This window comes from Podarcis bocagei (assembly GCF_964188305.1).
Source record: "Podarcis bocagei genome assembly, chromosome: 1".
Taxonomy (NCBI): domain Eukaryota; kingdom Metazoa; phylum Chordata; class Lepidosauria; order Squamata; family Lacertidae; genus Podarcis; species Podarcis bocagei.
The window spans coordinates 82869157-82891192 of NC_138125.1; the positions used below are offsets into that span (position 1 = coordinate 82869157).

The following is a 22036-nucleotide window of genomic DNA, read 5'->3' on the forward strand; positions in this document are numbered from 1 at the left end:
GAGGCCGCGGCTACCTCCTCTGGGCAAGGCTCTGGCCCAGAGCCGCTCGCGGCCATTAGCCGGCGGCACCCGAATGTGCATCTCGTCGCCCCCTCGATTGAGGCTGCGTTTTCATCGCCAGGGACAGGCAGGACTCGAGCCCGACTTCGCCTGGCAAAGAGAACCCAAGGCCGGACCTTCAGCGGCCGGAGTTCGCTGGCGTCTCCTCAAAACCCGCGGCGGGACTCGCTCCAGGGCTGCAACCAGAAGGAAGGCGCGCCCGCGCACACCCCACGACTTGCAAACCGCGCCAAGCGCGAAAGTCTTCCGCTCCGCCACAAAACCGCCTCCGGGCTTGTTCGCTGCCAGCCAATAGACGGGTTCAGGGGGCATGTCCGACGGAGCAACCAGCCAATCGCACGTGGAGGAGGCCGGGCCGAGTGTTCCACCCTTACCGCCGCGGGAGAAGCGGCATGGCTGAGTTGCGCTTGGCGGCGCGGGCGGGAGGCTGCTGAGCAGGTGGCGTCGGAGAACGGGATGGCTCCGCAGCAGAAGTCCAGCGTGGAATTGGTCCCGCATCGGCCGCCCTGTTCGGCCACGCGGCTCTTCACCTGGGACGAAATCCAGGCCAACACCAAGCAAGGAGCCCCGGGGCGAGAGAATTGGCTGGTGGTCGGCAGGAAAGTGTACGACGTCCGGAGCTTCTGCCAGAGACACCCTGGGGGCTCCCGGATCCTCATGAGCCACTTTGGGGAGGACGTGACGGTGAGATGCGGGTTGGGGGTCGTGTGAAAAGTGTGAAGGAGGTGATGGGGACGAGATAACAAAGCTGTCCCGTGAAATTGCATGTCAGTCGGTCCCGCATTCCTCTGTTCTGCTGTAAATCCGGAGAGCCTCAGATTAAGGTCTGAGGGACATATGGTGAACGGGTGATAGTCCGTTCGTCGATAAATAACAGTATGGCATGGTAATAAATCATTTAGGAGTCAATTCTCCTCGTTGGCAGTAAAATCCTTAGTCAAGGCACTGTAATTAAAAATTATCCCAGTTTTATGCTGAGGAGAAATCAGTGTTAAATCCTACTATGTATCCTTGTAACATAGAAGAACACAGATTATACGTTATATATATATATATATATATATATATATATATATATATATATATCATTTTGAACTTTTAAAATGACTTCTCACCTGATGCAAAAGTTGCAAATACTGTGAGAATAATGTGAGGTCATAAGCATAAATTGTTGTAAATGCCTAGAATATTATATTTATGAATAAATTGATAGGCTGCCAAAGCTGTACATTTTTCCTGAGGTTGATTGTATAATCGAAACATACTCCTGACCTCAAAGTCAACAGCTCTGTTGAACCAATGTTTCCCTCAAGATGCAAAGATCATCTTAGTATCTCCCATTTTAGTCAAAGATTAAATATAAAATATGAATCTGTCTTTAAACTGCACTGTTTGCTTAAATCTGCCCACTAGTTGAGCAATTGAACAATCCACTATACTGTAATGTGAGAATTCTGTTTGGGAGTTGTCGTTTAGATCTAGGCATACTTGGTTTTCTGTTCTCCTATAATGCTGCTTGGGCAATGATGTCTGCTGATATTCGCTACTGATGTGGATGAGGTTGGTTTAACAGGGAGCAGATGGCCCTCAGATTGCATTTTTATGAGGAAAGGATTGCTTGCCTGCAAGGCTGCTGAGATAAAGACATGGCAGACTACCTATAAAGGAGGACTTTTGTGGCCCCATAATGAGTGGGGCCCTGGGCGTTGGCCAGTTTGCTTTTAATAAAGCCACACTGCTTTCACCCTCCAGATGTGGTGGACTCCTAACTCCCATCAGCCTTACCCACCTTGGCTAGGAATGCGGAGCTGCAGCATCTGAACATCTGAAGTGCAACACATTCTATAGCATTTTAGGGCTAGAGGAAGCTCTTTTGCTCTGCTGAAAATGAGTCCTGGAATGATGCTGCAAATTGCAGTTCTGAGTCATGCATGTTGTTTCAAAGGACATGATCCTAATGACCCTGGAGCAAGCTAACATGAAATTGGGTATTTTCTCTTTTCCTTGTCAAAAAACTAGAGTTCAGCAGCCTTGTAATTTACTCTTAATTTGTGGTTGGGTTGTGTCCAACAGGATCTAGAAATTCAACTTGAAGTAATCTCCCTGCATAAAGCACGCACCAAAGCTCCCTGCAGTGTTAACAAATTTTGCAAAACCAAAATAATGGACAATTTCCTAACTTTCAACAACGCCCCCTGAACCAGCTGCCTTCCTCGCCCTCTCTAACAATAGGCTCCCACGTCACCATGCTTCACAGCAGGAGTGGCTGCTCAGCACTTAAAATGCTCTGCAAATTAATCCTGCCACAAGCACAATCCAGTTTGTTCTCTCCACCTCCCCGTACCCCCGTGACTACCACATTCCAGAAATTATTTCAAGGAAGAATCCAAATGGTTCCTAATGCCAAGGTTTTCTCAAGCTACATCAGCCAGGTTTTGAGAACCAGTCTTACTAGAAAGGTTTTTTTAAAGCCCAAACAACAACTTTGTATAGAATTGTTTTTTATTTATTTGCTTTAGTTCCAACCCCTGTCCCCGCCCCAAAATAATCTGTCGGTTAGTCAGGGCACCCACTGGCCTCCACCAAACCTGTGGAGGTATTTCCCAAGCCACTTCCAAAGTTTTTTCTTTTGTTGTGGCAAGCACTGACTTGTAAGAACTCATTTTTCTATAAGGAAGTGTGAGACTAGCAAAGGCTGCATACACACCATACCTTTAAAGCCCCCCCCCCCGAATCCTGGAAACAGTACTTTGTTCAGGGTACTGGGAATTGTAGCTCTGTGAGGGCTAAACTACAGTTTCCAGGATCCTTTGGGGGTGGAGGAGTGCTTCAAATGTATGGTTTATAAGCAGCATTAAGCCTCTCGCAAAGGGCTTTCTTCCTTTCATTCCCTGCTACCTTCTGCTTTTTTCATTTCTGAGTTTGGGTTTAAGGGGAATATGGGCATGGTTCCCATTGGAATCGATGGGATTTGAGTTCCACTAACCTAGGGACTCCAGCCAACCATATGCCTCCTCTGGAACAAACTACGGTATTTTGGTCTCCAAAATGTATTTTGGCTGGAAGAAGGGGATTTGGTGCAGGGTGTGTGTTGCATTTTAGGAAAAAGAAACAGTGAAACCATCAATAAAGAATTTAAAGAGAGGTGTGAGAAATGCCAGAAATATAACTTGTAGCATCTCTGTGCCCCTTCAGATGAAGTTGGACTCCAGCTCTCACCATCCTTCTCCGCTGGCTGTGCTGGCTGAGGGAAGCTGGAGTCCAACACCATCTTGAGTTTGATGCCCCCAGCCTGGAAACTTGAGGAAAGGGTTGCTATCAAAGAAACTTCAGGAAGAACATTTTGATGTTAAAGAGCTGCTCAACAGTGAAACGGACTCCATGGAAGGTGGTGGACTCTCCTTTTCTGGAGATTTTAAAGCAGAGGTTGGATGGCCATCTGCCAGGGATGCTTTAGCTGAGATTCCTGCATTGCAGGGGGCTGGACTAGATGACTCTCAGAGTCCTTTCCAAACTCTCCAATTCTGTGATTCTGTGTGGCCTGTTACAATCTGAGACCTACCAAGGAGGCCCTCTCAGTTATTCCATCTGTGCATCAGGCCCAGGCTGTGAAGACATGAAGATTATTGGGGGTTGCTCCTCAATTATGGGATCCCTTCCCACTTCAGGCATGCCAGAGTAAGCTTGAGCACCTTCTTTGAGTGTTGCAATAGCTACTTGTACCCAGCGGCGTAGCGTGAGTTGTCAGCACCCGGGGCAACGCAAGTAATTTGCGCCCCCTAACCCGGGGCAAGGCAAGTAATTTGCGCCCCCCCAACCCCTAACCTGCGAGTTGCCGCTGGCGCTGCCGCCCAAACGACGCCGCTTGCCCGGAGGAGGAGGGGGGCAGAGAGGCGAGGAAAATGCAACATGACCCAGCAGCTGCAGCAGCAGCGGCGGAGGCGGGGCTGTGAGGAGGGGCTGCCTGGCGCGTCCTCCGCGGCGAGCGCTGAGAGCCGCTGCCTGCCGGGCGCCTTCAGCCCGGACGCGCGCACAGCTCGTCGGTTCCGCGAGACATGCGGCTTTGCTACAGCCTGCGCCCGAGGCTCTTCGGCGACTCCGGAGGCAGCGAGCGCGCCCCCCCCAGATGTTGCGCCCGGTGCGGCCTGCCCCCCTTGCACCCCCCACGCTACGCCACTGCTTGTACCTTGGGGCTGGCTTGGGAGCACGTGGTCTTGTCCAAAAAGAGGTTGTATTCCATATTATTATTTTTGCATTTTGGTACCCACTCCAAGCTTTCAGGATGGGGTGGGCTATGAATCTCAGGCCCCATCTGCTGTATATAGTTAAAGCAGTATCACCACTATAAAAAAGTCATGGTTGCCCCCAAAGAATCCTGGGGACTGGGAGGGTGCTGGGAGTTTTAGGAAATCTCTATTCCCCTCACAGAACTGCAATTACCAGGGTAGTTTAATAAGTGGTGTTTGTGTGTGAAGCACGCAAGCCTGAATCTTATGCTGGCTCATTCCTGTAATAACTATTCAAGCCCTCCAAGTTGCCTAATGCGTTTAGACTACAAAATAGTCTTCATTAGCTGTAATGATCACCTGCCTCCTGAAAAAGGAGTTTCTTTTCCTTTGAGGAAAAACACTTGCCCCAATCAACTACCCTCTCCCCCAGGACCTTTATGAACTTCACTTCTGTTTGTTGCTTTGAATATTGCTGTGGATCAGGAATCCACAGCAATATTCCCTTTTCAATTAGCAATAATTGCACCCTACATTAACCAGGGTGTTGCTTGAGGCAAAACAGTAAATGTTGCCACCGCCTCCTCTGCCACCGCAGCCTGATGAAACCGGAGGCACAGGTGCCTGGGGCCCTGGGTGCCTAAGCACCCACAAAATTTCTCACAAAGGGGCCAGGCACCCACAAATTTCGGTGCCAGGGCCATGCACATTTCATGGCACCCCTGGCACCAACGGTTGCGGGGCCAAGTTGGCACTCCTGACTGGAGCAGCAGCCTCAGGAAGCTGAAGCTGGCAGTGGAGAAAGAAGGAGGCTAGAGAGGAGCAGGCCCGCTCTTCCCAGGTGGCGCATAGGCGACATGCGCTGGATCTCCTGCCCCTCTCAGCTGTCCCTAGTCTGCTACCTGAGGTGACTGCTAATGAACAGACTGGTTCTGAATCTGTACCTTCAGGGCTGCTGGTCAGGAGCAGAAGAATTATAGGCAATTCCTGCCAGGAGATTCTCATTGTAGCCCACTATCCTCGAGTCCTGGGATATCTGGTGACACGAGGGGGCCGATCTGTGATGTTCCCAGGTGCTGTAAAAACAGCCCCTCTGACTTCCCACAATCTGAGCAACTGGTTTCTGAGGGAGGCTGTGCCCTTGTTTTCTGCTTACCTGCCCCAGCCTGCCTTTGCCGATCTTGAAAACGCTGGTTTGAATGAAACGGAGCCAGTGAAAATCATATGTACATGAATTGCGGGGTGAGGGTGGCAATTATCTATGCCTATTATTTCTTGATGTTCTGATTATCTCTGTTGATTAGAAATACATCTTCTGTGTCAGATAAGAAATCATAGTGTTTACACAAGCTTTTGAAACATCTTGCACACAGGTTCCCGTTTTTGATTCGCAAAGCAGAAAGAGAGGGGTACATTGCTCAAGTATTTCCCTCGACTGCTGATGGAATAAGTGCTAGGAGTGAGCCCACTGTCACACACCTTTGACTATGTCTGCAAATCCTTTTGGCCCCCACCCCACAACCTTTGATCATTTACCTTAATTAGAGGCAACGTGCTCTTGATGTATTTAATTGCTGCAGTGTCATAACTCACCATTACCATTACGAACTGAAAAATATGTAGGGATTTCCATTTAAACTCCAGCGGAATGCAGTTCAGGCAGGCGCTGCAGTTGAAACAAACCCTATGACTGTTTCCAGACTGATGGTTTCTGTCACTACCCTGTCATCTTTCTATGTCCCATCGACACAAGGAGGAAGTGTGACAGAACTGCTGTGTGGGGGGTCTTTTGAAGCTTGGCACACATTCACTATAACACTTGAGGTGGCTGCCATTTTATGACACCCATTAGATTTAGAAAAAATCTTGTAATTATTACATAAGTCTCTCTCTCTCTCTCTCTCTCTCTCTCTCTCTCTCTCTCTCTCTGTGTGTGTGTGTGTGTGTGTGTAGAGCACTCAAGATTTATATCACCATAATGTTTATAGTATAGCACAAAATACGATAATAGTGTTATACTTTTATAACGCTATACTATAATCCTAATTTTTAAAAAATTCTGGTTACTGGTGTTTTAGCAACTTGGTTAATGGTGGTGATAAGAGACTTAAGATTTTATCCCCCCCCCCTCCACCAAGGGAAAATAGAATAGAATGATGGTGTTGGAGCACCATCTTTCATTAGTTTAAAAAGAACATATCCAGAAAATATTTTAATGATAATAAGTTTCCCGTTCATAAAATTGTAGTTTTGGAAGGGACCCCCGAGGGTCATCTAGCCCAACCCCCTGCTATGTAGGAATCTCAGCTACAGCATCCATGGCAGTTGGCCATCCCACCTCTGCTTAGAAACCTCCAAGGAAGGAGAGTCCACCACCTTCCAAGGGAGTCAAGCATCTCTTCCCATCAGTAAGTTTAGTTGGAATCTCCTTTCAACTTGAATCCATTGCTTCAGGTCCTACTCTCCAGAGCAAGAGAAAACAAGCTTGCTTCATCTTCAATGTAACAGCCCTTTAAATATTTGAAGGGGGCTATCATTTCTCCTCTCAGACTCCTCTTCTTCCGGCTAAACATACCCAACTCCCTCAACCATTCCTCATAAGGCTTGGTTTCCAGACCCTTGATCATCATGGTTGCCCTCCTCTGCACACAATTGTCATCATCATCACCATCACAGCAGCCTTTTCTAATTTACCGTATTTTTCGCTCTATAACACGCACCCAACCATAACACGCACGTAGTTTTTAGAGGAGGAAAACAAGAAAAAAATATTCTAAATGAAACAGTGGATGTATGATTTTTGTGGTTCATGCTGTGGCCACAGACATGTGATCTGACAGTGAGTTTGGAGTAGCCCAATGCAAAAATCCTGAGGATCCATGTGGATCCATGCTTTGTAACCACGTTTTTGCACCACTGCGACCCTAGGCAACAGTGGGTGCGTGATTTTTTTTGGTGCAGGCTGTAGCCATGGACATGCTATGTTATCTGATGGTGAATTTGGAGTGACCCAGTGCAAAGATCCTGTGGATCCATGCTTTGTAACCACGTTTTTGCACCATTGCAGCCCCAGGCAACAGTGGGTGCGTGATTTTTTTGGTACAGACTGTAGCCATGGACATGTAATGTGATCTGATGGTGAATTTGGGGTGACCCAATGCAAAAATCCTGAGGATCCTTGTGGATCCGTGCTTTGTCACCACGTTTTAAATGGGGAGGGAAGGAAAGCAAAAGTCCCCCCCCCCACCCAAGCCAGACAAGATATACGAAGTATGATTTCTTTTTTATTTACAGTATTTCTTTTTTGGCCACCTCTGTCACTGCAACCTTTGCTCTGTGCTTGCACACTTTTGGGCAATAGGGCATGTAACACACTTTTTTTCATCTGCCAAGATGTAGAAAATCAATTTTAATGTCCCTATATAAAATGCTTAGTGAAGCAGAAAGGTATTACATCAGCCACTGTATTAAGGCTAAACGTTTGAAGAACAGCTCTCTATGGGGGGGGAGACTAAATTCCATTTTCAATCAATTGTTATTGTGGCAGCAATTATCAGTGTATAGCAGACAATGAGGAAAAGAACTTTAAAATATATATATATATATAAAACATTCTCACGTTATACTTCTTCAAAGAAGAGTATGAGGCTTTTAATGAAGGGGAGAGGAGAGATGCTGTAATCCTCCTGGCTCAGGAGATTCTGATTTACCAGCCGCGTGTAGAAAGTATAGATTAAGATATTTGATATACAGCATATAAATCCAGAGATTTCCATGTCTCACTCTGCAATCCAGCCTGCTGTTACTTACGAGCAGGGAAGTAGGGTTTCTCTTCCAAACAAGCATACTGTCTCCCTCCAGCAGTACATTGCTTGGAGAAGCTGTAATTTGGAGGGGGCCTGGGGGCAGGGCTCTCTGCTTTTGGAAAAGAAATGAGAAACCTACCATTGTAAAGCAAAAGTCGTTCCCCCCACCACCACCAACCAAGCCAGCCCTCCCCCCCCCCTCTCTCTCTCTCTCTCTCTCTCTCTCTCTCCCCCACCTGCATGCTTTTCAGCTGCCTGCGAGTCCCTAGAGCACGGAGAGGAGGAAGTGGTGGGCTGGAGCCTACACGCAGTGTGTGTGACTAGGGAAGAATTAGAAGGAAGGACGGGATCCTTTCCTTAACCCTCTGCTTGCCAGGAGGGCAGGGGATTCCCTGCTCTTTGTTGAGTTTGAGCAAACGCAGCAACAGAAGCAGGTGGGCAGTAAGACCCTGAGGCAGAATGCAGGAAAGCTTCTGCCTTCCCTCTTCCCTCCGCCCGCCTGCCCGATCTTATTTTTGCCTATTTTGTCCCTGCGCTCCGGCAAGTCAGCTCCAGGGACCACACATTCGCTCAATAACACGCACAGACATTTCACCTTACTTTTTAGGACAAAAAATCTGCGTGTTATAGAGCGAAATTTACGGTACTTGCCTATGAATTGCAGAGGAGGCGAGATTTATAATGCCTCTACTAATCTGCCCCTTTCATAAACTAAGGATTGAGTTGAAAGCACATGTAGGCACATGATCAGACTGGGGAAATGCTCGTTCATGTCCATGACTAATTTCCCATTACACAAATGGGATTGTGTTAATCCCATTTCGAAGAACTAATCCTGTGTTGCTTCTTGGTAATCACAGCATCCTTTTCTAAGCGCTCACAGACCGACCATTTAATTATATGTTCAAGGACCTTCCCTCCTATCGCTGTCAAACTCAGTGGTTTTCTCTGGGTCTTCTCTCCCTGCTCCCCTGCCTTTTGAAGATGGGGAATAATATTTGCCTGCCTTCAGTCAGCAGGGACTTCTGATAATTCTGAAAGATTATAGACAGAGGCTCTGGGATTGCATCCGCAAGCTCCTTTAGTACCCTTGCATGCAGCTCCTCAGGCCCTGGGGATTTGAATTCATTTAAAGTAGCCCAGAGTTCTCTTTTCCTATCTTGAGCTGCAGCTCCATCCTTTTATAATTTATTTTGTTATTACCAGGTTGGGCACTGTTTACTTTTGGGTAAAGACAGAGGCAAAGTAGATGTTGAGCATTTCTGCCTTCTCTCTGTCACTCAATAGCATTTCTCCGTGCAGAAGACCTGCTACTTGCTTGTTCTTCCTCGTGTTTCAAACATAGCCAAATAAAGCTCTAAAAATGAATTTTAATCTCTTTTGTAAGCCTGAGCTCATTCTGTGCTTTAACCCACCCGACTCAAAGTAAAGCAGTAAACATCCTGATCTCAGCAGTTTCAATAAACATGGAATATACATGGAAACAAGAGTATAGGCAGCATAGGACAGTCAGGTGTAATTCCAAATGTCTCTGTCTCATGATTTCAGCCATTTACTTTTGAGCTAATTAATAGATGTCAGCGTTTCTACTGTTCCTGCCAGTCCAAATTTTTAATATATTTCTCAATGTTTCCTATCTATTCATCCCTTCACTTTTTTCACTTTATTTGAAGAACAGGTTCCCTGCCCAGCCATACATTTGCGGTATCTCCAGACTGCCCTATTCCTTCCCATGAGTTCAACTCTAGTTCTTTTAGCGTCTCTTTCGCCTGCTCATATTTGTAGATGCTCATTAACTGCATTCAAATGATAGGTTCATGCATACCTTGCCTGATAGCTGTTATCGTTCACAAGTTTTGCAATGAATTGCTAGCCCCAAAGGGAGATTATTCACCTGAAACACCCACCTTGAAGCTGCATCTTCATCTTTTTTGGGGGGGGGGTGATTGTGGAGAAGTAGAAATCCCTGCTTTGCCCCTCCCAGTTTTTCACACCTGCGTAACAACAGAACTTGAAATGCACTGTGACAAATTCCTTTTGCACAACAAGATGTTTGCTGATATTTCGAAATGACGGAGCCTTCAATAAAAGCAAACGGTAACCTAGAGCTATTCATACATGCTATTGCACATGAAACTCAACTGCGCAATCCTATGCCTGTCTATTCAGAGGTTAGTTCTCATAGGGTGGAGTGCTTTCCCTTGGGAGGCCTGCGCTGCACCCAGCTTCTTACTGCTTTGCCGCCAGGCAAATACATTTTTGTTTTCCTGGGCATTTGGGCAACAGCCAGTGATATTGTATTGTATTGTTAAATCCATTTTATTTAGTACAATTTATTAAAAGTAATTGCACATTTGTTTTGTACAGTTACTTTATATTGTTTAATGTGTGTAAATTGCATCAGGATTTTTAGTGGGAAGCAATCTGTAAGTGCTGGCCCATTAGAGCAGCTAGTGCACTGGCCTACCAGTCTAAGTCTGCCCCCAGCCAGTTGCCTCCTGCCTGCCTTTCTTTCCTGCAGCTGGTCCAGGTTTGTCAACTTCCTCCTCCTCCTCCATTTCTGTTGTCCTTGTAGAACTCTGCAGGGAAAAGAATGGGAGCAAAGCTAGAATGAGTTGGCTCTGCTGAGCCAAATGGACTAAGGATCTCATAGAATTCATAGAACTGTAGAGTTGGAAGGGACCCTGAGGGTCATCTAGTCCAACCCCCTGCAATGCAGGAATATACAGTTTTTCCATTGGGGATCGAACCTGCAACCTTGGTGTTACCAGCACCATGTTCTAACCAACTGAATCAGACCTGAATCAGTGTAAGAGAGCTTCCTTTGTTCTAATATTTTTACTTCTGTCAACTTTCCGCTGTTTCATGATTGCGTCTCCTTTTCATAGAATCACATTGTCTGTGTGTGTGTGTGTGTGTGTCTGTGTCTTGTAGGCTCGTGTAGTCCAACTCCCTGCTAAGTGCAGGACTTCCAGAACTAGGGCATCCTCAACAGACGGTTGAGGATGAGCTCAATACACACCACCCATCTGCCAGTTATCCTACAAACTCCTCATCTGTTGTTTTACTTTTGATAAACCCGCACATTCCTTTAAGAGGAACATTGCCAGAGAAATTGGGAGGCTGGTAGCAGCACCGGGGAGCAGGGCGCACAGTGGCCTCACTCAATATTTCCTGGTATTGGTTTTGCCTTCCCTTCTTTTCCCCCTGTGGACTTGTAGGATGCCTTTGAAGCGTTCCATGTTGACAAGTCATTGGTGAAGAAGTATTTGAACCCGCTGCTGATTGGGGAGTTGGCCCCAGATCAATCCAGTTTGGGACCCAGCAAAAATGTAAGTCTCTCCTAACCCCTGGATGTGAGATGTGCATCCAAGAAGAAGTAAGCTTTCCCTCCGTTCATGTTACGTGCATTCTGGAGTGCTTAAAGGAGGATGCCACGCGCTGGTCTGAACCTGTAAATGGTGGCAACGGGCTGATAGAAGGGGAGAAGCCCTGAGCAGAATTAGACATTAAAACTCTGGTCACACCCTCCCCTTGCTGCTCCTAAGGGCACAGGCTACTCCAACATTTCCTAGAGCAGAGGCAGCTGTCATTTTTAAATTTCTTCTGCACAGGAATCACTCATCATGGACTTCCGTGAGCTGCGCACCACTATAGAGAAGATGGGACTCCTGAAGCCCAACACTTACTTTTTCATGGCGGTGTTCCTTCACATCCTGCTCTTGGAGGCTGCGTCCTGGCTCAGCTTCTTGTATTTTGGAACCTCTTTACTGCCCTTCACTGTCTCTGTGGCACTTTGCACAATGTCCCACGTAAGTTGTCTTGCTCCGTGAATAAAGCCAAAGGCTGGCCTTCTGTTCTAAGCACCTGAAACCAGCTTCCTTGGTCATCTTCTACTACCCTGGTGAAGCCAGTGCTCATTCTGGAGGTCATCTTTAACACTGGGATTTTTGTCGCTCCCAGCATTAATGGGTGCAATGCCAGCCCTTTGCAGTGAGACGTTTGCTTATCCTCGGCGATTTATGAGTTGTATGGGTATTATTCAGAAATTCATGCCTGCATTTACCCAAGTAGTATGCATGGCACACAGATTACTCTAGAGCTGCCACATGCAATGACATGATGGCTTCTTTTGAATTAAATGATGCAGAAGGGACCCCAAAAGCCGTTCAAATGATAGGCAGGCCATTGTTCTAAGCAATCTCCTTTGCCTTCCAGATCCAGGCTTCATGGTTCCAACATGATTTGGGGCACCTTTCCGTCTTCCAGAAGCCCAAGTGGAACCACCTGCTTCACAAATTTGTGATGTGCCATCTTCTTGTAAGTGCTTGTTTTTGGAAACTTTTATTTTTTTGAGAGGGGTGGGAAGGGTAAGAGATCTGGATTGATTATCTGAAAATCAAGCTACCATATTTTTGGACAATGTGCATAATACACTAAAAGGTGTGTGTGTGGGGGGGGGGAAACGTTCTAGTTCTTTGTGGATTTTTGTTCCCAAAAGCCTGCCAACAATCCTCCCATTGCATGGAGGGTGCATATATACTAGAAACAAATCAGTTTTATACCAGAGGAACTGTCTTGGCTTCCCCTAAAGCAGGGATGGGGAACTTTTGGCCTTCAGCTGTTACTGGGCTACCACTGCCACTTCCCTGACCATTGGCTGTGCTGGCTGGAGCTCAGGGGAATTGCAGTTCCAACAGCATCCGAAGGACCACACGTTCCTCACTGCTGTCTAAACGAACCCTGTGTGCTGTAACAAAGGGGCCTAGAATCCTCTTATTAGTCTCCCTGCTCCCCTTGACAGGACCATATTTCCTAGGACTTCCTACGAAGAAGGACTGACTCTTAATGTGGCATAAATCTGTCAGTACGCCTTTCAGCCGATGTGCAGCAACTGGGCTCAATAACTGGTTCTGCCCCGACTGGGCTAGGCGACTGGAGCACTTTCAGAGACCTTCCAGTCCTGGAAAACAGGTCCCAGTGCACTGGACTCACAGCTGTGCATTGTGAGCACCAGACTCATGCAGAGTATAAATAACGCGGAAGCTAGCTGTGAAGCATAACTCCTTTTATTTCTGATAGCTACTACAAACTAAGGAACTACTGGCTTGCATGAGTGTTACATCTCCCACTCAGCCATCTAGTCACTACATAGATAAGACTCTCTCCACACAGAGTCAGGCAGTCAGTCAGGAGCGGAAGAGTAGAAGAGCAGTTTCTGCCCCCTCCTTTCTCAAAACATCAGATCAGGAGATTCTTGCAATGGGAGGGGGATGAAAATATCAACAAAATCTGCAGTGCAGTGATCTCCTTGGTTTTTTACCTTTAGCTGTGCTGTAGAATTGACTTCTTCTCTGACCTTCCTTTCAACAGGGAGCATCGGCCAACTGGTGGACTCTTCTGCACTCACAGCATCACGCAAAACCCAATTGCCACAGCAAGGACCCGGACATCGACATGCACCCTGCCTTGTTTGCTTTGGGGAAGACCCTCTCTGTGGAGGCAAGTTTCATGTTGCTCTCATGCCCTTCAGAAAACAACGAATGCTGTATGTGTGGTCGCCAGATTTCCACCTTAAAAAAAACCACACCAACAAATAATACATGCCACTTAATATTTTGGGGTGGGGTTGGGAATCCAGGGAACTAAATTTAAGAAGTCTATGTAATAATGATATGGTTGCGTTCAGGGAAGTGGCAAGGTGCCTGTATGGCTGGGATGGGGAACTTGTGGCCATTCACATGTTGTTGGACTCCAGCTCTCATCAGCCCCAGTCAATATGGCCAATGGCAATGAAAATTACAGGACGGCAACATACGAGGAGTTGCAGGCTCCCCCTTCCGTAGGGCCATTTTTATCAAAATGTGACCTGATTTGCTTTCACAGCTTGGGGTAAAGAAGACAAAGTACATGCCTTACAACCACCAGCACAAGTACTTCTCCTTCAGTAAGTGTTGCTGTTCTTGTTTGAGTTTATATACCACCCTATACCCAGCAGTCTCAGGGCGGTTCATAGAAAAGATCACAATATATAAAATAAAAATAAAAACAATAACCCGATAACACCCCCCCTAAAGAGCCACATTTTAAAAGGGTATCGGGATGTCAATCAGGTCAACCAAAGGCCTGGTTAAAAAGTAATGTTTTTGCCTGGTGCCTAAAGGTGTAAAATGAAGGTGCCAGGTGAACTTCCCTGGGGAGAGCATTCCACAGACAGGGAGCCACTGCAGAGAAGGCCCGTTCTTGTGTTGCCCGCTCCGGACCTCTCAAGGAGGAGGCAAACGAAGGAGGGTCCAAGTAGGTTCACATGGAAGTATGACTAACTTCCTGCAATGCCATGGGAGTTAGTGAAGTCCGTTGGCTTACGGTGAATTATTATGGTACTATCGTAGTCATGGGCACATGATAGTGTGTAGCGGCTACATCTGCAAAAACCCTGAGCCCAGCAGGTGGACAGTGCCGTGCACCTCTGTTCTTCTTGACCCGTCACTCCACAGCATGCTCATATTCCCTGTTGATAGAAGTTCCTGCCAGAGCAGTGTTTCACCCCTGTAATGTGTATTTGCATGCCATACCTGGACCCTAACACCTTGTAGGCCACCATTATGCTACAGTGGAGCTTGGAAGCACAGGACAGACTGTAGGGGAATCCCTGTGCCAGAGCAAGGGAATGCGTTCGTCTTCCCAGTTAATGGGATCATATGGTTGGATCCAGACTAAATTAACAGTGGCTTAGTTCCATTCAAATCAGTGGAACAAGTTAGTATTGACTAAGTTTAAGCCCCTTTGACCTCTGTGGGAACAGTTAGTCCAGATCCAGCCCGCAGTCCATAATATCCTGTACCCTGTTGCTTTTAACTGTAGTAAAACATAAGGCATTCTTCAGTAGCCCCACCTAAATTATCGGCTTGCACCATCTTCTTCCCAGTACATCTGGTTTTTTTTTACATATTCTGTATTTTAATTATGTGGCTAAGGCATCTTTCTTTTGCGGTCTTCATCAGCGTTGCCTCCACTGTTGTTCCCTACCTTCTTCCAATATCACACCTTCTACATTGCTTTCAAGAAGAATTACTGGGTGGTAAGTATTGCATTATCTGAGTTACTGATGAAGCAACAGAAGAGCCCTCACTCCTATTCCTGGCTGGCTGGCTTCTTGGGTGTTCTGAGGCATTTTGTGTTTTAATATTTTGTTGGTAGCCACTCAGAATGGCTGGGGCATCCCAGTCAGATGAGCAGCATATAAATAAAAAAATAGTATTACCATTATCTCTCAAATTATAGAGCATTCACTAATGCTAGATCCAGTCTTGGCCTTGCTTTCAATAGAAAGGAATACAAATCCCAGAGTATCTTATAAGACACTGGTCTTTCTGTTACTAACAATGTCAAGAAAGCCAATAGTTAGTCAATGGAAATCTTGCTCACATCCTTCAGTTGATTATTGGTATGGTAGACTGTGGGGTCTAGCTCTCTCTGTGCATCTCACATTTCAAAGAAAAGTAAGTAGAGGAGAATCTAAATAAGATCATTTTTATGCTATTTGGTCTATACAGTGGTCCCTCGGGTTATAGATGCTTCAGGTTACAGACTCTGCTAACCCAGAAATAGTACCTTGGGTTAAGAACTTTGCTTCAGGATGAGAACAGAAATTGTGTGGCGGTTGGAGGCCCCATTAGCTAAAGTGGTACCTCAGGTTAAGAACAGTTTCAGGTTAAGAACGGACCTCCAGAACAAATTAAGTTCTTAACCTCAGGTACCACTGTACTTTTGACAATAGACCCTGTCTATATATACTGTATAGACAATAGACCACCAATAATTCAATTAAGTTTGTGGGGAGGATATATTTTAGAAGATTGGGATAAAGAGATATCCCAATGCCTTGGATTGTGATTGTAAAAGGATACATTGCATGAATTAATGTAGGGTATTATCTTCCCTTTCCTTCCCCTCCATTCTATCTATTCTCATTCTCCTTTGTTTTCTTTTTGTATCAGTATTTTTTATGATGTTTGTATTTCATCTATATTTATCTTTATTTTAAAAATTGATAAAGTTTCTTTAAACAAAAAAAAAGCAGTTTCTGCTCAACATTGGTTAAATGACATTATGTTATGTTAGCTTGAGTACTTCAATCACAGTCTTGTTTCAACCACAAGGCCTATCAGCAAAACTTTCTGTTGCACCTCTGGGGTAAAGGATCGTAGGGGACAATAACAATGTGAACTAAGCTTTCTCCATTCTGACAGCTTCTTCCTTTTGTTAGGATATTGCCTGCATGCTGAGCTTCTTCATCCGATTCTTCATCGTCTATGGGTGTTTTCTAGAAATAAAGAGTCTTCTTATATTCTTCTTCTTGGTCAGGTATTGTACAGCACAAAACTCCTCCCGATTCAACTAAATTTACTCAAAGCTGCCTTAGTGAAAGCAATGGGACTTGAGCTTGCGTTGGCTGACTTATCCTTTTAGTTGAATTGGACTTCACCATGACCAACTTCAGCTGGCTTGGTTGGCCATCTATATTTCTGTGGTGGAAAGCCCCAAAATTCAACCCTTTGTGGACTTCAGTCCTACAAGAAGTCTGCAAAATAGCAAGACAGGTATTAGAAGCATCCCCAGAACCGGTGTTGGAGAAATTCAAAAAGAGGTTCCTAGACAGGAGGTATCCTTCCCAGGCACCCAGGATAAGGATGCAGGCTCCAAGTGAAAAGATAGGCCTTTATTGAAATACAAATGTGCACAGGATACTCCTTATTTTTTAAGCTGTCCCTTTGTGCACCGAGGCCACAAGGCAAGCCAAACAAACAAACATATGACACACACACCGCAGCCCTTTTGTTTTGTATACAGGCAACTCCTAATTTATGTTCCAAGGCACCGTGGGTTTAAGTGAAATCGCATATATTTGAAACACCATTGCAAAAGCCTGCAAACGCCTTGTTTTATTGAATACTATGTTTCCTATCTGGTCCTTTGATTAAAATGAATTTTCAATGTAGGCTGTAAGTTACTGTAATTTTCTAAAAGAAATGGCTTTCTCTTGGCATATTACAAGTAAAAAGTTAAACACTGAGACTCTGAGAGAGCTTAGTAAGCTCAGCCCAACATTTGAAATAGCCAAGGACGCCAGCAGGGCTGATTGGATTCCATTCCTCTGGTGGTGAACCCTTTTCTGTGTCTGCCTCTGCCTTACGGGGGTTATTTTGGAGGGCAGGGTCAGGAAGTTCTGCTTGCAATGTTTTCTGCTGAGTTGCTCACATTATCTGCTGAAGATTGTCTTTCCTAAAAATGATAGAATGGGAAGAGAGTTCAGAGCTGCATTGCAATTATGAGTTGAGTAGAGATGGGAAAGTCTATTCACTTTTAGTTTTTTCTGCTTGTGGCTTTATAAATAAAATAATGTGAAAGCCACCTTTTCAGTTCAGTTTGAAAACACAGAAAAATGAGTGCGATGTTTTCAGGGAGTCAGATTTTTTTGCAAGACACCAGATTTCACACAAGACTTTTTTTTTTAAAGCATTTTCCCAATATGATTGTATTAGTGAATTTCGCTTTCTACTGTATTACTACTCTATTTCCCAATGCAGGATGTTGGAAAGCTCCTGGTTTGTCTGGGTCTCCCAAATGAATCACATACCCATGACTATAGATTATGACAAGAACTTGGACTGGGTGTCCATCCAGGTAATTTTTTTTTTTACTCTAGCAACTGTATGGCTATACATGGGACTGCTCTATATCCTCTCAAAAGATCATTCTGGGTTCTAATTCAAGTTGACCAAGATGCTGCCCTGGATGTTTATCAGGAAACTGGAGGAAAAGCAAACATGAGTTCAGATAAGGAGGCATTAGCGCAGGGGTGGCGTCTTGTAGCCGTTCAGATGCTGCTAGACTGTCATTAGCACTGTCCATGCTGGCTAAGGCTCATGGGAGTTGTAGTTCAACAACAGGTCACAGGTTCCCCACTGCTGCTTTAGTGGACTCAACTAGACTAGGGAATCATGGGAGCTGGAGATGCAGCAAAGATGCAGTTCTTTCAGTGAGTAGACTGGGGCGGTAAAGAAGCAGGAGAGAGCAACAAGGAGTTAGTATGAGCAAGTTGATTCTGGGGATGGGGAATCCGTGGTCCTTCCAGATGTCACCAGACTCTGGGCAGATTCACATCATACATTTAAAGCACATCCAATGCACATTTAAAACCCATGACTTCCTCCAAAGTATCCTGGGAACTATAATCCTTCCTCCTTAATGACAACCTTAGCAAATTGCAGTTCTCATGAGTCTTTGGATGATGCTATATGCCTTGGGTGTGCTTTAAATGTATGGTGTGGGCCAGCCCTCCAACTCCTACCAGCCTTAGCCTTCTTGGCCACCGGTCAGGAATGATGTTAGTTGTAGTCCAGCAACATCTGGAGGGGTTACAGGTTCCCCATCTCTGGGCTTAGAGTATGGTTTAGGGGCAGAGGGGAGGCAGAAAGAACCCTGCAAGTATTTAAGAAGCAAGCAGAAGGAAACAAAGAGCGTGGAGAGTAGCTGGTAGCAAGAGGGACCAGAAACATGCCCTTGAGAGTATGAGGAACATCTAGAGAAGATGTTCAAGAAGGAGAGGGGGTCATGTTGCAACTTGCCACTTTATTTACCTGTTGTTGACTGAGGTCCTTCCTCTTTCCTCTGTGATAGGAAGTTCCCATGTGTCCCGGACCTCTGGGGCTCTTTTGCTGGGAGAGGAAAGAACTCAAGCAGTGGTCAAACTGATGAATTTTGTTTTTTTATTTATTTTATTTATTAAATTTCTATACCACCTTTCACCCAAGAATCACAGAGCAGCTTACAATAGAAAAACACAGATACATAACATAAAAATCATTGTTGATTGTGCTGTAACAATCAAATAAGCCTTTTTTTAATAAGGGGAGGGGGACAATGTATTAGGTTGACAGACAAAGAGAAAAATGACTTTTCATTCCCCCCCCCTGTAGAATTAGGACCCAGCTGTAGTCCTGTTTGTTTTAAAAAGTAATCCAACCTTTCCACTGCTCACTTCAGCAAATGCTGGCGTTGCAACACTCACAAACACATTTGTGTCATTGTGTTCTTATTATCAGTATTCTGTCGTCATTTGACAAGCACCCAAAATGAGAGGGTGAGCCTTCTTGGGACCAGAGCGGGGCATCTCCTTGCTCCTGCTAGGACTGGAGTGAAAGCTGCCAAAAAGAATCAAGTGAAACGAGACAAACCCATCTTCTTTGCTCCTCACAATCAGTCTTGGAATCCCAACATGCTTCAGAGAGGAGCATCACTAAATTTCCCACTGTCCATAACAGTTGCCCACCAAAGTATCACAGTGTAGCAGCAGCAGTTCTCCTCAGTAACCCAGAAGGGCTAATGAAGCCGACCGCCACAGCATCCCTTCCCTTCTGAAGAACAGTCTCTAGTTGGGTCTGAGGGTTGTAACAGTGAAAAGTGGGGAATGGGCAACATGGCAGACATGGGACCCACTGTAGGCTCTTTGGTAACGTGAGGATTGTGGTGCTGACATCTAGTCTGCTTTGCTAACTATGGGAGGGATTTAGTAGTAACTTAGGGTTGAATCCAACAAGGTCGTTGCGCAAGCAAAACTTCTGCTCACACAACAGCATTTCCCTGCCCCTTTCTCCCTCTGTACCCCACTGCCAAATCTGCTCTGGAGGTTTGAGGGGGAACTCGGGGCGCATTGGGAGGGATGTGGTGGGGGGAGAGAAAGTTCTTTTGCATTGAGTACAAGTTCTTCTACTTGCACAATGACTTGGCTGAATGCAACCCATAGCCGCCATACCAAGAGAGAGAGAAAGCTGTCAAGTGCTTCAACATCCACCCACTTGTTATTTCAGCTCCAGGCGACATGTAACGTTGATCATTCCTGGTTCAACGACTGGTTTACTGGGCACTTGAATTTCCAGATTGAACACCAGTAAGTATGGACTGCACAGAAGTGCTTTCTCTGGGTTGTATGTAGGTGAGTGGAACCCTGCTCACACAATGGGGCTTTTCTGGCTCTTACCCTACTTCCCCTTGAAAAGCAACTCCCTAGGGATGCAGGACTCTCTGGAATAGTGTGAATCAGGACGTGGTGGGAGAGGCTACACTGGGAAAGGGAACACAAGAGAAATCAGCGCGTTGCCTTGTGCAAGTAGACATGCTGAGCCAGTTGTGTGAAACTTCTTTGGATCCAAGCCAACACATCCTAGGAATGCTTTTCATGCTGTGTGATTCTCTGTAGGAAGAACAAACGTCCAGTATGTGAAGCAATTTTTCTATTGTTCGGTTTTCTGGATGACTGCCTTGTCTATGATTTCTACACCAAATGTGATTAGCAGAACTTGAGGCAGAATTGTTTTGGTTTCCCCCGCCAGTCTCTTCCCTACGATGCCCCGGCACAACTACTGGAAGGTGGTCCCTCTGGTGAAGTCTCTGTGTGCCAAGCATGGCATTGAATACAAGTGCAAGCCCCTGCTGACAGCCTTTGCAGATATTTTACGGTATGTATCAAAGGAGAAATGTGGCATAAAGATACAGATGTGCAGCTTACTCTCATTTCCTGCAGGGGTGGATAAACCAGTGGTATGATCAGACCGGCCAAGCAGCTTTTAGCATCCCACTGCTCCCATTAAATTTTACTGGCACTGCTTTTGCAGATATTTTGCCAAGCCACTGCTGTCGAGTCAGATGGAGAATGCTGTAATGCTTCCAGAATGCTCCAGTTTGCTCCAGTGTCTCCCAAGTTCTGACAAAACACAGGGGCACCCATTTCTGTTTCTGCAGCACCCTCAGTGGCAGAGGGCTGCCTCCCCCCCCCCCCACAGAAGACACAACTGGTAGCAATTGGCAGGGGCTGGCCAGCAGCCACTGCACAAACTGCTCAACTGTTTTAAAGGGAAAAGTGCATTTCCAGAAATAACACAACAAAGAATGACTTGGAAGCATCATTTTCAGTGTTTCAGCAGCCTTTTCCCAGGCCTTCCTGAATTAGTCGTTTCTGCAGCATTTAATTCTGGTTGCTTTCATGGTTTCCAACTTTGTTTTTTATTACTTGTGGTGTTTTCTATTCCTGTACATCCCTCAGGTATTTTTTAAATACAGGGCGATTTGTCAATTTTGAAATTAAAATAAGTAGCTGCCACACCCCCTTTCACCATTCTTGCAGCTGGCTTGTGGCTGGCTCATGGCCAGTTGGGGAATTGCATACAGCTTTAGTGGCAAAAAAAGGTTGACTACTGCTGAGCTATAGATTTCTGCTTTCTTGATCTTTACCCAGATTCCTGCCTCTCTATTTAACTTGATTGTATCTCTGGCATCTTACCCTTACTTTTCCACAACACTTAATTAGTTTTCTCCCACCCCACCCTTTCTCTCACTGCAGTTCCCTGAAGGATTCTGGAGAGCTCTGGTTGGATGCCTATTTGCATAAATAAGTACTGGCTTTACAGAAAACAGATTCATTCACGATGTCTCCACAGATGCCTTGGACCAGCAGATTGCCTTGAACGTTTTTCCAACTCCCAGTGTTTCATTGTTTCCTATTTATAATAAAATTTATGTCTGATACCATGCTTTCCCTATTTTGTACATCTCCCTTTGAACCTGGAAGTAAAAGTTGTTAGAGGTCCCAAATGAGCTGCCATACAGTAAAAGGAAGAAAGGGTGGGGGTATACGCATCTGAAGGAAAAGACTGTGCACTCTTTTAAAGGGCTTCTTTTCTCTGAATGATTTGAGATGTCATATGCTGATTCTCTGAAGACCCAATCCAGGTAAAAATTCTGTATGCTTAAGCCCATTGTCACCAGTCATGTGCCATTTACCTGAATGAGTAGGTAGCTCCTGGTTCAAAAAACGCTCTGCACCTCTGCTGTAAGGTTTATGCATTTTTTCAATACCTGGTTTACACAATAGGAAGCCTACTA

The 22036-nt window shown here is 45.5% G+C and overlaps 1 protein-coding gene and 1 long non-coding RNA gene across 2 annotated transcripts; both read left to right on the forward strand.

Moving 5' to 3' along the window:
- The first annotated feature begins 380 nt into the window (after nt 1–380).
- Nucleotides 381–21679, forward strand: LOC308593518 (acyl-CoA (8-3)-desaturase-like). Its single transcript, XM_081205945.1, has 12 exons — nt 381–744; nt 11314–11424; nt 11707–11904; nt 12311–12412; nt 13466–13594; nt 13979–14039; nt 15097–15173; nt 16362–16459; nt 17683–17779; nt 19966–20045; nt 20488–20613; nt 21495–21679. The coding sequence occupies exons 1-12, from the start codon at nt 517–519 to the stop codon at nt 21544–21546; spliced, it is 1359 nt and encodes a 452-aa protein (XP_081062071.1). The 5' UTR covers nt 381–516; the 3' UTR covers nt 21547–21679.
- LOC308593600 lies at nt 6973–7887 on the forward strand. Its single transcript, XR_014011022.1, has 2 exons — nt 6973–7327; nt 7515–7887. It is a non-coding gene; the product is annotated as an uncharacterized lncRNA (long non-coding RNA).
- Nucleotides 21680–22036: the final 357 nt, after the last annotated feature.